The sequence below is a fragment of the Pseudorca crassidens genome, chromosome 19, assembly GCF_039906515.1.
Source record: "Pseudorca crassidens isolate mPseCra1 chromosome 19, mPseCra1.hap1, whole genome shotgun sequence".
Lineage (NCBI taxonomy): Eukaryota > Metazoa > Chordata > Mammalia > Artiodactyla > Delphinidae > Pseudorca > Pseudorca crassidens.
The window spans coordinates 37109261-37125317 of record NC_090314.1 but is presented as its reverse complement, the minus strand read 5'-3'; the positions used below and the strand labels follow the sequence as shown (position 1 = coordinate 37125317).

The 16057-nt window shown below is 39.3% G+C and overlaps 1 protein-coding gene across 2 annotated transcripts in view; it reads right to left on the bottom strand.

The window, feature by feature from the left end:
- The window catches only part of APPBP2 (amyloid beta precursor protein binding protein 2), a 70938-nt gene extending 55599 nt beyond the window's left edge, over positions 1-15339 (bottom strand). Inside the window, exon 1 of one of the 2 annotated variants that reach the window (XM_067714916.1) lies at positions 14890-15339. In XM_067714916.1, the coding sequence (XP_067571017.1) occupies positions 14890-14903 (14 nt within the window). In that variant the 5' untranslated portion in view covers positions 14904-15339. The remainder of the gene's footprint in view (positions 1-14889) is intronic. The other variant, XM_067714915.1, reaches the window with a different exon arrangement.
- Positions 15340-16057: the final 718 nt, after the last annotated feature.

The window sequence follows — 16057 nt, the reverse complement described above, 5'->3', positions numbered from 1 at the left end:
CCGCAACTAGAGAAAGCCCGCACGCAGCAACGAAGACCCAACGCAGCCAACAGCACACTTATTTATTTGCTGTTGGCTGCGTTGGGTCTTCGTTGCTGCGCGCGGGCTTTCTCTAGTTGCGGCGAGTGGGGGCCACTCGCCATCACAGTGTGCAGGCTTCTCATTACGGTGGCTTCTCTTTGTTGCAGAGCACGGGCTCTAGGCGTGCAGGCTTCAGTAGTTGTGGCTTGCGGGCTCTAGAGTGCAGGCTCAGTAGTTGTGGTGCATGGAGTTAGTTGCTCCGCGGTACATGGGATCTTCCCGGACCATGGCTCGAACCCACGTCCCCTGCATTGGCAGGCGGATTCTTAACCACTGCACCACCAGGGAAGTCCCCTAAAGTAAAATTTTTACAGAAAACTGAAGGCAGCTATTGCAATGGCAATACAAGACATCCCCCAAACCGGAGAACTCTCTGGGAGCTAAAGATAGGGATGAAAGCCTGCCTTACCCCAAGGGATTTTGAATTGACGTGGCTGCTCTGCAGCCAATCCAAAATTACCAGGCTGAGTGAACAGTTTAGTGTTAATATCAAATTAGCATACAAAATAATTTAGGCTAAAAACATGGAAACCTCCTAAATGTGCATCAAAAGATGAATGGATAAAGAAGATGAGGTATATATACACAATGGAATACTACTCAGCCATAAAAAAGAATGAAATAATGCCATCTGCAGCAACATGGATGGAACTAGAGATTATCATACTAAGTGAAGTCAGTCAGAAAGACAAATACCATAGGATATCACTTACATGTTGAATATAAAATATGGCACAAATGAACCTATCTACAAAACAGAAACAGACTCTCAGACATAGAGAACAGATTTGTGGTTGCCGAGGGGGAGGGGGAGGGCAGAGGGAAGGACTGGGAGTTTGGGATTAGCAGATGTAAACTATTATATATATAATAGGATGGACAAACAACAACGTCCTACTGTATAGCACAGAGAACTATATTCAATATCCCATGATAAATAATAATGGAAAAGAAAAAAAACAAAAAACAAAACCAACCCAAAATAATCTAGGCTTATTCCCAAAAACAAAAACTCAGGGGCTTCCCTGGTGGCGCAGTGGTTGAGTCCGCCTGCCAATGCGAGGGACGCTGGTTTGTGCCCCAGTCCGGGAGGATCCCATGTGCCGCGGAGCGGCTGGGCCCGTGAGCCATGGCCACTGAGCCTCTGTGTCTGGAGCCTGTGCTCCGCAGCGGGAGAGGCCACAACAGTGACAGGCCCACGTACCGCAAAAAAACAAAAACAAACAAACAAACAAAAAACAACTCAGAAAGGTTTAGAAAAAGATATAAAAGAAATCAAGTTCAAAACTATGGTCTAGTGACTTCCCTGGTGGCGCAGTAGTTAAGAATCTGCTTGCCAATGCAGGGGACACGGGTTCGAGCCCTGGTCTGGGAAGATCCCACATGCCACAGAGCAATTAAAGCCATGTGCCACAACTACTGAGCCTGTGCTCTAGAGCCCGTGCTCCGCAACAGAAGAAGCCACTGTAACGAGAGCACTCACTGCAACAAAGAGTAGTCCCTGCCTGCTGCAACGAGAGAAAGCTCGTGCCCAGCAATGAAGACCCAACGCAACCAAAAGAAAATAAATAAAAATAAAGTAATATTTTGTTTTGTTTAACACACATAAGATACATTTATTATTGTTCTCTAATCTCAAAATTCACTTGAAATGTAGCTCCGAAAAAATTAACTTTGGCATATAACTTGATATTCCTTTACTTTGCTCTCATATTACACTGTAAATTACATGTAATGTCCTTTATCTGTTGTTTGATTACAATCTTAACGTGTTGTCAGATTACACATTCTTGGATTAAAGTACCACAGAAGTATTTTAATATAACACACACTTAATTAAAAAGCATTGGGTTGGCAAAAAAGTTCATTCGTTTTTTCCTGTAAAATGGCTCTAATAGCACTTAGTTTTCTTTAACTTCATTCGAAACAATTTTGTTAGATAGTATTGTGACAGCTGTCATATCAGCGAGCATTAAAAAAAAACTTATCAAAATTGGGTAATTTTTGTGTAGCCATTTTAATATTGAAGATGGAAGAAAAAAGCAACATTTTCAGCATATTATGCTTTATCATTTCAAGAAAGGTAAAAACGCAACTGAAACACAAAAAAAGATTTATGCAGTGTATGAAGAAGGTGCTGTGACTGATGGAACGTGTCAAAAGTGGTTTGCGATGTTCTGTACTGGAGATTTCTCGCTGGATGATGCTCAACGGTCGGGGAGACCAGTTGAAGTTGAAAGCAATCAAATCGAGACATTAATTGAGGACAATCAACATTATACCATGCGGGAGATAGCCGACATACTCAAAATATCCAAATCAAGCGTTGAAAATCATTTGCACCAGCCTGGTTATGTTAATCGCTTTGATGTTTGGGTTTCACGTTAAGTTAAGCGAAAAAAGCTTCCTGACCATATTTCCACATGCAATTCTCTATTTAGATGTAACGAAAATGTTCAGTTTTTAAAACAAATTTTGATGGGTGATGAAATGTGGATACTGTACAATAACGTGGAACAGAAGAGATCGTCGGGCAAGCGAAATGAACCACCACCAACCACACTAAAGCCCGGTCTTCATCCAAAGAAGGTGATGTTGTGTATATGATGGGATTGGAAGCGAGTCCTCTATTATGAGCTCCTTCCGGAAAACCAAACAATTAATTCCAAAAAGTACTGCTCCCAGTTAGAATAACTGAAAGCAGCACTCAATGAAAAGCGTTCGGAATTAGTCAACAAAAAACACATAATCTTCCATCAGGATAACGCAAGACTGCATGTCTCTGATGACCAGGTAAAAACTGTTACAGCTTGGCTGGGAAGTTCTGATTCTTCCACTGTATTTACCAGACATTGCACCTCCAGATTTCCATTTATTTCAGTCTTTACAAAATTTTTTTAATGAAAAAAATTTCAATTCCCTGGAAGACTGTAAAAAGCACCTGGAACAGTTCTTTACACAAAAAGATAAAATGTTTTGGGAAGAAGGAATTATGAAGCTGCCTGAAAAATGGCAGAAGGTAGTGGAACAAAATGGTGAATATGTTGTTTAATAAAGTTTTTGATGAAAATGAAAAATGTGTCTTTTATTTTTACCTAAAAACCAAAGGAACCTTTAAGCCAACCCAATAAATGCTTTCTTCTGGAGGTAAACCAAATATTTTAATTTCTTGCTTCTTATAACATTTTAATTGCTCAGCTGTTCCACTCATTGGTTCTATGTCATACTTTAAAAAAAAATACAACTGACCAACATGATTTTTGTATCTTCCAGGGCAAGGTGCTTTGCTTATTGGTTAAGTAAGCAAAAGGTTAAGTGGAAATGTTCACATTATTTAAAGCACAAGAAACAGTTAACTCTCAAATGGGAAGGTAACCCTTTCCTAACGTTTAAATACACTGTCCACATATAAAGATACTAGATTTGCCATCCATTAAAAGAGAAATTGAGTTTTTTCCTCAATCATTACAAGAATGAACTTATGTCTAATACACAGATTCTCTAACTCTGTCTCTCGCGTGATGGGTCAATGGCATAATTTTCAAGATACCATGATTGTGTTAATGGTAGAAGATGCTACCATGGTACAAATGGAAGGTCAAAACAAAAAACTAGTTGGATGTACAATCTAACCAACAGTGATAACCAGCCACATAAAACTCAATATGTATCAGTGATCTCTACATTTGGGTAAGAAGTTTCTCAACTTCTCTTCTTAAACCTTCACTACCAATCTTGGTGAAAATTAGGAGTGTATCCATGAAGCACTAGAAAGAAGATAGTATGGTTATAACAAAACATTCTGCCTCTATAAGAAAACTCATTCTCTACAACTGAAACACTGTAAATCAACTATACTGCAATTTTTTTTTAATTGTAAAAAACAAACAAAAAAAACTCATTCTGTATTCTAGATAGCCAACTTTAAAACATTTTTCCCTTTGATCCCAGAACTGCATATACATTTTTAAATTAGAAAATATAGAAAAGAATTTATAAAAAATAACATTCATTCAATTTTACCATCTAGAGAAAATCACTGTCAACATGACAACACGTTTCTTTTTGGTCCTCTTTTTCTTAGTGATTTGCAGGAGTTTTCAGTATGTTTCATAAATTTTAATTCTCCATTATGGATGTTAAAAACTTTTTTTTTCATTACACATTTTTAAGTTATTAAACTTGGTTCCAAGACACAAGAGTTAGAGAGAAATCATATCTTTAAAACTCTGAATCTTCCAATCTAAGAAGAAAATATGCTTCTTCTACACTTATTGAAGACCTTCAGATTTCTGTACCCCTCTTTTTGGATTTACTCCATGGCATGTTTTCTTTTAACGAGTAAAACATATTCTTTCCTATATTGCATATAAAAAAATTATCAAATTTTTAATTATAAATGTGTAATCATCCTCCTACTGAATTATCTTATTGTAGTTTTTCACTTGATTTTGCTGGATTTTTCTTATTCTAACTGTATTGGTTAGCCCTTCAAGAATGTTGAATATGTAGCATACAGCTCCAGAAATAAGTCTGAAAATCACTTAAATACCAGTAATATCAAATGTTATTTGAATATACTCAAGAAAGTATCTAAAATTGGTGCGAGTTTTGTCTGCTGAGGGAGGAGGCATGTGAACAAAGAGAAAAGTATAATTTCTCAATTCTTTTACAGTTTTTAGTCTATCAACTTCTCTCTTGGATCATTTGTATCTTCCTAGAAACAAAATTTCAGTAAGGTTTGCAGACTGATTAGCACAGAATTACATAAGCTACTGTACATCTAAAGAAGCTATTCTATAACTTAAAAAGCTATTTTTCCGCTTTCCACTGTATCTATGGTTGTTTTTACTTTCTCATTCCTAATTTTGAGAATGTGAGCTTTCTCTCACACTTGCTGATCTGGCTAGCTAGTGAATTAACTACTTAGTTAGTTGAATTATTTACTTTTCTTTTAAACCAATCACCTCAACTTATTTCTTTTTTTTTAAGACTTTTAAAAAAATAAATTTATTAATTTTATTTATTTATTTTTGGCTGCGTTGGGTCTTCATTGCTGCATGTGGGCTTTCTCTAGTTGCAGCAAGCAGGGGCTACTCTTCATTGCGATGTGCGGGCTTCTCACTGCGGTGGCTTCTCTTGTTGCGGAGCACAGGCTCTAGGAGCGCGGGCTTCAGTAGTTGTGGCTCGCGGGCTCTAGAGCGCAGGCTCAGTAGTTGTGGCGCAAGGGCTTAGTTGCTCCGTGGCATGGGGAATCTTCCTGGACCAGGGTTCAAACCCGTGTCCCCTGCATTGGCAGGAGGATTCTTAACCACTGAGCCACCAGGGAAGTCCCTCAACTTATTTCTTGGTCACGCTAATATTTTAGAATATCAATTTTTAGGCTATTCCCCTCTTAGTACAACTTCATGTCCCAGATATTTTATTCTTAAAAATTCAATTTTACTTCTTTTATATATCAAAATAATACAGTCATAAAAATCCAAGCAGTATAAAAAAAAGAAAATAAACAAGAACAACATAACATAATAAGTACTTTGCTTGTTATCTTTTTTAAAAATAGAGATCTTTATCAATATTAAGTGTAAAACACAGCCTACTAAATTAAAATATTAATAATGCTCCTGGATTTTCGAATATTTGGAAGATACTTTAGGAAATAATTTTGTTGATCCAAGTTTCTTTAAAGAACTCTGTCAAAGGATGTTTGAGTGGATTCTCTTTTCCTACTCTCAAATGTCTTGGAAGCTAAGGAAACATTTTAAATTATTTTAATTTTAAAACTTTTTAAAGGTAATATAGCGAGCATGATAAAATTGATAATTTGAGGAATTTATTCTACTTAGAATATTACAATAAGCCAATAGTAACATCAATAAATGGATATAATTTATTTAAGAGAGAATATATGTACAAAGTTAAAAATGACTATAATCCTATCCCTTGAATAAACAGTATGAAATTTTGTGTTCCTCTAATTTTTTTCAACACATATACAAATGTACACATATATTCCTCCATTTAAAAACAACAGGATTATATTATTCACACTACTTTGTAACAAGCTTTTTATTCTCCCCATGTGCTCTCTACTTCAGTATACACAGCATCCTCATTCTTTCTTTTTTTTTTTTTTCTGGCCACGCTACGTGGGATGTGGGATCTTAGTTCCCCAACCAGGAATCAAACCCGTGCCCCCTGCAGTGGAAGCACGGAGTCTTAACCACTAGACCACCAGGGAAGTCCCAGCATCCTCATTCTTTCTAACTGCAGTATGATATTCCATTCCTGATTGATTAGCATGTAGTTGTTTCCAATTTTTGCCATCATAAACAATACTGTACTTAATATTCCCAAATAGAATTTTCTGCACAGTCAACAAGCATTCCTGTAGGAAAAAAAAAAAATTTAATGGTATTGTGGATTAAAGGGTATGAGTTATTTGAATGATTAAACCATGACAATCTAGTAAGTGAAGATGAATGTTAATTTTTAAACCTTTTTATTGAAGTATAACATACACATAGATGAGTGCACAATTCATATTTAAAATATAAAGCTCTAAGAGGTACAAACTATTATGTACAAAATAAGCTACAAGGATATATTGTACAACACAGGGAATATCACCAATATTTTATATGAACTATAAATGGAGTATAACCTTTAAAAATTGTGAATCACTATATTGTACACCTGTAATTTGTATAATATTGTACAGCAACTATACTTCAATAAAAAATATATATAATTTAGGACTTCTCTGGTGGAGCAGTGGTTTAGAATCCGCCTGCCAATGCAGGGGACACAGGTTAGAGCCCTGGTCCGGGAAGATCCCACATGGCACGGAGCAACTAAGCCCGTGCACCACAGCTACAGAGCCTGTGCTCTAGAGCCCGTGAGCCACAACTACTGAGCCCACGTGCCACAACTAATGAAGCCCACACACCTAGAGCCCGTGTTCCACAACAAGAGAAACCACCGCAATGAGAAGCCCACATAGCGCAACAAAGAGTAGCCCCCGCTCGCGGCATCTAGAGAAAGCCCACGTGCAGCAACGAAGACCCAATGCAGCTAAAAATAATTAATTAAAAAATATATGGGGCTTCCCTGGTGGCGCAGTGGTTGAGAGTCCGCATGCTGATGCAGGGGATACAGGTTCCCCAGTCCGGGAGGATCCCATGTGCCGCGGAGCGGCTGGGCCCGTGAGCCATGGCCGCTGAGCCTGCGCGTCCGGAGCCTGTGCTCCGCAACGGGGGAGGCCACAACAGTGAGACGCCTGCGTACCGAAAAAAAAAAACTATATATATGTGTGTATATATATATATACATATATATATATGTATATAATTTTAAAAAGAAAATGAAAGAATAAAATGTAAAGCTCAATAAATTTTCACAAAGTGAACACACCCATAACCAACATACAGATCATAAAATAGAATATTATCAGAATCCCAGACATCTCCCTTTGTGCCTCTGCATAGTCACTATCCTCCAAGGATAACTGCTCCTGACTTACAATACTTATGATTAATTTTGCCTGTTTTTGAACTTTAAACAAATGGAATCACACTACATATCCACATTTTCCAAACTGCACCAAGGTTCCCTGGGGCATTGCAAGATATTTGAAGTTTGAAAGAAACAATATTCCACATCTGTATTAAACCATGCCAAATACTAGATTGCTATATTCCTTTCAACAACATCTTATCTTTGTGAAGCAGCATTTTCAGTGGTTGCTATAATAAAAGTAATGTGCAAAAATCATTATGGAACAGAAAATGGAATGGTGGTGACCAATCCGATTCCAAGATGTGAGAAGTTGTACAGTGCCGACAAACACACACAACCCAGTAATAAGTAATTGTGGTTATTTAAGAATGAAGTACACTACTCTTTGTTCTTTCAATTTTTGTGCACTATTCTTTTAATGGCTCTTAAGTTGTTAGGACGTAAGTATTATTAATTGTTTATATCTACTTAATGAACAGAACTGTTAGGTATTTCTTTTGGCCTAAGGGTGCTATGAGGGGAGAGAGTTTGGGAGCCTCTGATACATACTCCTATGACTGATTTCTTTCACTCAATACCATTTGTGAGATTCATCCATATGGTTTCTAACAGTTGCAATTCATTCATTTTCATTGCAAAATATTCTACTATACGACTACTCCACAATTTATTTATTAATTCTCCTACTGATAGACATTGGGATAGTCTCCACTTTCTGGTTATCATGAATAGTATTGCTATGACCTTTTTTTTTTTTTTTGGTCACACTGCACAGCTTGTGGAATCTCAGTTCCCCAACCAAGGATTGAACCTGGGCCATGGCAGTGAAAGCACCAAATCCTAATCACTAGACCACCAGGGGACTCCCTGAACGTTCTTAAGTGTATATATCTTGAGATGGAATTATAGGGTATATATATGTTCAGTTTTAGTAGATGATGCTAGTTTTCCAAAATGGTTTATCAATTTACATTCCCACTAACAGTATATGAGAGTTCTGATTGCTCCATATCCTTACCAACACTTTTTTCTTTTTCATTTACTCATTCTGAGGAAAGTACAGGAGGACAGCGATTTCCCTGAAGACAAAATGAGGTTGAGCATTTTTCCAAATGTTTGACAGGTCCTTGGAATGTCCCCTTTTGGATATCTATTGAAGTTATTTCTCCATTAAAAAAAATGGGTTCTTATTTTCTTAATTTCTAGTTCTTTAGATGCAGGATGATTCCTTTGTCAGATATATGTGCTACAAATATCTTCTACTCTGTGGCATGGCTTTTCCCTTTTTCAAAAATAAATTTATTTATTTATTTTTATCTTTGGCTGTGTTGGGTCTTCGTTGCTGCGTGCGGGCTTTCTTTAGTTGCGGTGAGCGGGGGCTACTCTTTGTTGCTGTGCGCGGCCTTCTCACTGCGGAGGTTTCTCTTGTTGTGGAGCGCAGGCTCTAGGTGCGCAGGCTTCAGTAGTTGTGGCGCGCAGGCTCAGTAGGTGTGGCGCACGGGATTATCTGCTCCGCAGCATGTGGGATCTTCCTGGACCAGGGGTCGAACCCATGTCCCCTGCATTGGCAGGCAGATTCTTAACCACTGCGCAACCAGGGAAGCCCTGGCTTTTCCCTTTTAATGGTATCTATCTATCTATCTATTTATGGCTGAACTGGGTCTTTGTTGCTGCGCGTGGGCTTTCTCTAGTTGCAGTGAGCGGGGGTTACTTTTCACTGCAGTGCGTGGGCTTCTCGTTGTGGTGGCTTCTCTTGTTGCAGAGCATGGGCTCTAGGTGCGCAAGCTTCAGCAGTGTGGCGCGCAGGCTCAGTAGATGTGGCGCACGGGCTTAGTTGCTCCGCAGCATGTGGGATCTTCCTGGACCAGGGCTCGAACTGTGTACCCTGCACTAGCAGGCAGATTCTTAACCACTGCGTTGCCAGGAAAGCCCCAGCTTTTCCCTTTTAATGGTATTTTTTATGAATAGATATTCTTCATCTTAATGTAGTCCAATTTTTCAAGTTATCTTTATATTTAGCTCATTTGTATCCTATCTCATAAATCTTTGCTGACACAGTGAAAACTTTTTTTCCTAAAAAACTGTTTTTTCACATTTAGATCAGCAATCCACCCAAAAATGGTAACTGTGTATGATATAAGGTAAGATCGTGATCCTTCTCCCCCTACATGGATATCTAACTGACCAACACCATTATTTGATTTTCCTTTCTCCATTGTACTGCTGTGTCACTTTTATTATAAACCAGCTGACAGTATACATGTGTCAGTCTGTTTCTGGACTGTATTGCTCCATTGGCCTATTTGTCTACCCATGTGCCAAAACCATCTTATCTTGTTACAGCCTGATATTTGATGGTGTAAGCCCTCCAGATTTTCCTTCTTCTTCATGGTTGACTTGGCTTGACACTGCATTTTAATTTGCATTTCATCTGAGCATCTTTTGATATTTATTATGATTAGTATTAGATGTTTTCTTCTTGTATGAGCTAGCTGTTCAGGTCTTCTGAAAACAAGTTGGTTGTCCTTTACATACTAATTAGTATTAGATCTTTCTGTATTAGGAAATTCACTCTTCATGTGACAAATGTTGCCATTTACATAGTCTTTTTAAAAAATGTGCTTACAATTTTCCCCCTATTTTTTAATGTACTCAAAAGTATCAATTTCTTTTTTTCCTCCTGGGTTTTGGTTTCAGGCTTAGAAAAGCCTTCTCTATGCCAAGACAGCATTAGTGTTGGCAAGATGAGTAACAGGACTTCACGTTTTACATTACTCATTTTTATAAAGTTTGACATTTTTTAAATTTGTAAATTACCTCAATAATTTCTTTAAAAAAGAATTTCAGTCATTTCCCACTCTAAGATACCCAACACTTTATTCTGATACTTTTATGATTTCATTTGCCATATTTAAATCTTTAATTCACCTGGAATTCATTTTGGTATAAGGTGTGAAGTAGAAGTCTAACATTCCCCCCAAATAACCAATTTTTCCCCATTTATTTAAAATACAGCACTGTCCTATAACTTTATTATGTAATATATTCTTAAATATGCTTTGGTTTCTATCTAGTCTGTCTTCTATGTTCTAGTAATGTTCTGTCTACTATGTTCTATAAATCAATTTCCCTCTTTGCTGTTCTTGTGCCAATACCATGTTGTTTTAAAATATATAGCCTTCTGGGCTTCCCTGGTGGCGCAGTGGTGGAGAGTCCGCCTGCAGATGCAGGGGACGTGGGTTCGTGCCCCGGTCTGGGAGGATCCCACATGCCGCGGAGCGGCTGGGCCCGTGAGCCATGGCCGCTGAGCCTGCGCATCCGCAGCCTCTGCTCCGCAGCGGGAGAGGCCGCAGCAGTGAGAGGCCCGCATACCGCAAAAATAAATAAATAAAATAAAATAAAATAAAATATATAGCCTTCTAATACACTTGACTATCCTAAATACTGTACATCTTAAAAATTTCCTTGGCTCATTTATTCTCATGTAATTAATTCCTCCATATAAATATATTTAATCAGTTTCCTATACCCAATAAAATTCTGAGATTCTGATTCAAGTTGTAATAAATTCACAGCTTAAACTGACATGAGTGGACATATTTATAACATATTACCTTCTCATCCAGATACATGGTATGGCTGGCTATTTATGTTTTTTTACGCCCTGCCTCCCCTAAAGTTTTTGCTCTCAATTTATTAAGCCTAAGAGTTTTTTATGTGAAAAGAATATTAACTCTTTGGCTGTCAAATACGTTGCAAGAATTTTTTTTCAATTTGTTACAAGCCAATCAAAAAAAAATATTAGTTGAGGCTGTTTATAACTAAGAATGGAAATAAACACAGAAAAAGAAAAAATTAATTCAACTCTAATACTAAATCAGGCATTAATTTGTATGGTTTTCAGCATGAGACTTACAATAATAATTTTTTAAAATCCCAAATTATTAAGTTTAAGACTGAAAACAATAAATAGAACACATTATGGAAACACTTCACTGGGTCAAAACTTAAAACTCTATGGAAAATTCTGTAATTGGAACAGGATAAAATAGACCATTCAGCAGTTACAATAAAAAGAAAAGTTAATAAACTTCACTCTTTGAAGAACCCAGCCCTTCACTCTATTTGCCTTCAGTTTGTCTACAATTTTACAATGCTTTCTATTCACTTTATGTACTTCTATACCCAAATTGTTGAGTACCCGTAGAGAAAACCCATTCTGATTCAAAGACATTATCCTGTAGGATACTCTTTTATGGAACCATCTATATCTCCTATCATTTTTTTAAACATATTTTTACTGAGCCTCCCTTTCTATATAACTTAGTAGCCATTTCCAACTTCTGTTTAGCCTTTCTACATAAAAGCCACCACTTCTATCCCTGATTCTCAGCAAATGATCTTACCTCCTAATTCATAACTACCATTCTTTGCAAACTTAGTTATGTAGACACTTTGTGTCTTTAACTCTTTGCATCTGATCTTAGAGAAAGAAGTATTCCTTCCTCAACTCCAATGTAAGACTAATACCTTGGACTTCCCTGGTAGCGCAGTGGTTAAGAATCCGCCTGCCAATGCAGGGGACACGGGTTCGAGTCCTGGTCCGGGAAGGTCCCACATGCCGTGGAGCAACTAAGCCCACGCATCACAACTACTAAGCCTGTGCTCTAGAGCCCGCGAGCCACAACTACTGAAGCCCGCGCACCTACAGCCCATGCTCCGCAACAAGAGAAGCCACCGCAACGAAGAGTAGCCCCCGCTCGCCGCAACTAGAGAAAGCCCGTGCGCAGCAACCAAGACCCAATGCAGCCAAAAATAAATAAATTAAAATAAATTTTTTTTAAAAAGACTAATACCTTAATTTATGCAGGGTGAAGGAAGGGGCAAGGCTCATTAATTTAACACTCCTACTCAAGGACTCTGCTCCATAATTTATTTCCTGCCTTACTTGTATATTCAACCTCTCATTCCGTTTTGGTTTCTGCCATTCAGCCAATAAATATATTCTAACATCTTCCATTCTTAAAAAAGAACAACTTTCACATTTTACCCTTTCTAAATATCAATACCTCTCTCCCTTCCCTTTTTAGGGAGTAGTCAGCCTGTCTACTTCTTCAACTCCCATTCATTCCATAACCCCATTTCCTAAAGCTTTATGAGTGTGCCTTCACCTGAAGCTACTGACAAAAACTAACATAGTGACACTGGACTATGGTAAATCAGGATGGGGAAATTTTTGATTGCACAAATACTATTATTTCGTCTATGACTATGCCTATTGATGGAAGTTGGGACAGCTGGAGGGAGGGATCTGACTGTGAGTTTCTCCTTGGCTCTAAATTGGAGAAAAGTGGAAACTGTAAACATTAAGCAAGAAAGCAAGGTACACAGGAACTAAATACTAGGTATGAGACCTAGACTAAATTACTTAACTTTCTCACCTATAAAACAGGGTTATACCCCACTTTACAGTTTAATTGTGAGGCTTAAACAAAATAACTGTGTAAAAGCACTTACAGTTCCGGGCACATGTTAAACACCTCCCTTCACCTTAGCACAGTGCCATATTCCCTACAGGCACACAGCTATTAAGGAGTACAAGTGTACCAAAAAAGACACCATATTAAACCTTTGTGGACTATGTGAAACAGAAAATGTGGCAAAAGCACCATCTGTTCATACTCACTATTAATAATCCATAAATGAAAAGCTTCAATTAGAAATAAAAGTTACTAGAAGATATCCAAGTACTTTGAGGGAATTCAACCACTAAATATACTTTGATTAAATTTCCAATGATTTTCTCTAGAAAGTGTAAAAGATAACACACGATTTATTAAAAGATAGAGTTAGCATACACGAAAAGCTGCAGTTTCCCAGGTTGAGAAAGAAATCCAACTCATCCTTCTTGGGAGGAATGAATCTTAAATATACAAAACTTCCTTAGATATGCACAAAAGTAAATCAATGTATCAAAGGGATCTGGAACAAAGGGAGATTTTTCTCTAACTTCCCCTCTCCCCAAATAATAACATAAATGACCAAAATGAATATTCCCCAAATATCTAGGGGGAAAAAAATTTAATTGTTAGAATTGGTGTAAAGCAGCTGGATTTAGTAGAATGCAGCAAGTCAGCTGCTTTCTGAAAAAATATTCGGGGTGGAGAAGTGGGCAACCTTCCCGATGAAACAACTGCCACAAAACATCATACATATATAAGAACATACACATCTGTTAAATATCAGTTTACAATGTTCCAGCCAACTCACACGTCAAGAGGAAGTGTTTAGATCTAAAAAATAAATCACACTTCTAGTCAAATTTTGCGTGGGTGGCTACAGGAGAAGAGGCGTTATCCACGCCGATTCAAGGCAAAGAGGACTGAATAATAAGTCCACTGTTCACATTCAAATGTGGGGGGAGAGGAAAAGGGAGGCTCCCAGTCCATAAAGTTCTCCTCCCTCTCTAAACACTGCAAAACTGTCCACGTCTAAAGACACTTACCCCTGAAACTACTTGGAGACTGACTTGGAAACTTTTTGTTCAGATTTCTGAGGGGGAGCGATTTAGGAATGCTGCAAGATTACAACTTGCAAATATATGAACATACTTTAAATTCTAAAGTTTTTTTTTTTTTAAGGATTTTCCCCATTTCAAGTAGTTTATCACCACTCCCATGTTAATAAAAACCCCTATTCAACCCCTAGTATATACAAAAACCAAAGCTTTAAAAGAGATGCGAATAAGACAGATGACTACTTCCAATAATTCCTCAACTCCCTCCCAATTAGGCAGAAATAGGTAAAGCTAAGGAACAAAAAGCAGAAGAAAAAAGAAAAAAAACTTGGGGAGGGCGGCGAGAAAAGAAACTAGAAAGGAGGGGAAAAGAGCAAAGAAAAGTCCAACTGATGGTGACACTTAATTGGGAAGGGAGGGCAGAAAACATCCCGAAGACACAGGCTAGAAGGGAAGGACTGAGTGGGACAAGGGCGCAATAGAGGAAGTCCACGCAAAAGGCCTCCCCAAAGGGGCCCCAATGTAGGAGGGAACACCAAAAGGGGGAAAAGACTCATTAGGAAGACGTATCCATCAAGGCCCAAGATCTTGCAAGACAGAGGCTACCAGATGGGGTGTTTCTATACTGGTCACCCCGACACCGCCCCATATGTCTCGGAAGACGACCCTGCTACAAGGGGTAAGGGGTTAAACGCGGGGGTTCGCGGACGTGGAAGGGGGTGCGGCCCCAGGGGTTGCTGCAGGAGAGCAGAATGCTGGCCCACGTTCCGTACCTTATAGTAAACATCGAATTGAATGTTCTCGGGTAAGGAGCGGATGTCTCGGCGTGAGCGGATGTAGTTGTCCACGACAGCGGAGATGGCGGTGTTATAGAGGGTCTCTGGGATCCACTCTAGTTCCACGGCCGCCATCTTCCTTCCCTCCTCCTCCGCCTCCTCCGCCTCCTCCTCCCGAAGGCCCCCGCCTCCCTCCGTAGCGAACTCCTCGGCGGCCCCGGAGGATTCCGAGGGGCGGCGGCGGCCACGCGGGCACACAGCAGAAGGGCGCGGCTGCCCTGGCTCCTCCGGGCGAGCTGGGGGCGGCGGCAGCGGGCGCAGGCCCGTGTACAGAGCGGGCCGGGGATCCGGGAGCAACCGGGCCAAGGCCTCACATTCCGTGTTTGCAAGCACCCTGGGATCCGTCCCAGTGCCTCTCTCTGCAGGGGCGGGACTACGTGTGCGGCGTCATGGCGTCAGCATACGCCGACGCGCTGGAGGGAAGGAATGCGGCAGGCAAAAAACTTGGGAAGAAAAGATCCGTGATCCCGCCCTCGGGGAACATACTTTCCGAGGGCGCTGGAGTTCGGTGGATGGGGGTGAGCTTTTTTCACTGCGACAAGTTATGACAGGTTTTTAAGCAGCTCCTTCCGAGTCACCGGCCGCATCAGTCCTTTCTGCCGATCCTGCTTGGGGGGTTCTTAGGCACGGACCCTTTCCAGGCTCAGGTAGAAGTTTGGGTGCAGAGTTATCAGTCCATTAAAAATCATGCATTCAGAGAATTCACATTACTCTGGAAACCCTCCCTTAGACTCCAGTCCCTAAGCCAAGTTAGGAACCTTCGGCCCAGGAACTAGGGATCAGGATGGAAGGGAGACTTGCATTGTGTAACCATTTGCCCTGTTTGAACTTTACTATGTTTCTTTTTCTAAATGAAACTTACAAAAAAAAAGGGAAAAGAACTGCTTTAGAAGAATTTGTTGGGAAGGTTAGCCTTATTATGGATTTACAAATAGTGGTGAGAGAAAAAGGGCTAAATGGTAACTGTGATATGACTGTGGTAAAACAGAAATGAAAATATCTGTTTCCTTCCGTCCTCAGCCTGAATATCTGCTACTTATGTAACTTAATTTTCCAAGTCTGTGATTTCAAGAACTTTATGCAACATCTTTCTGCTCTAGGAATT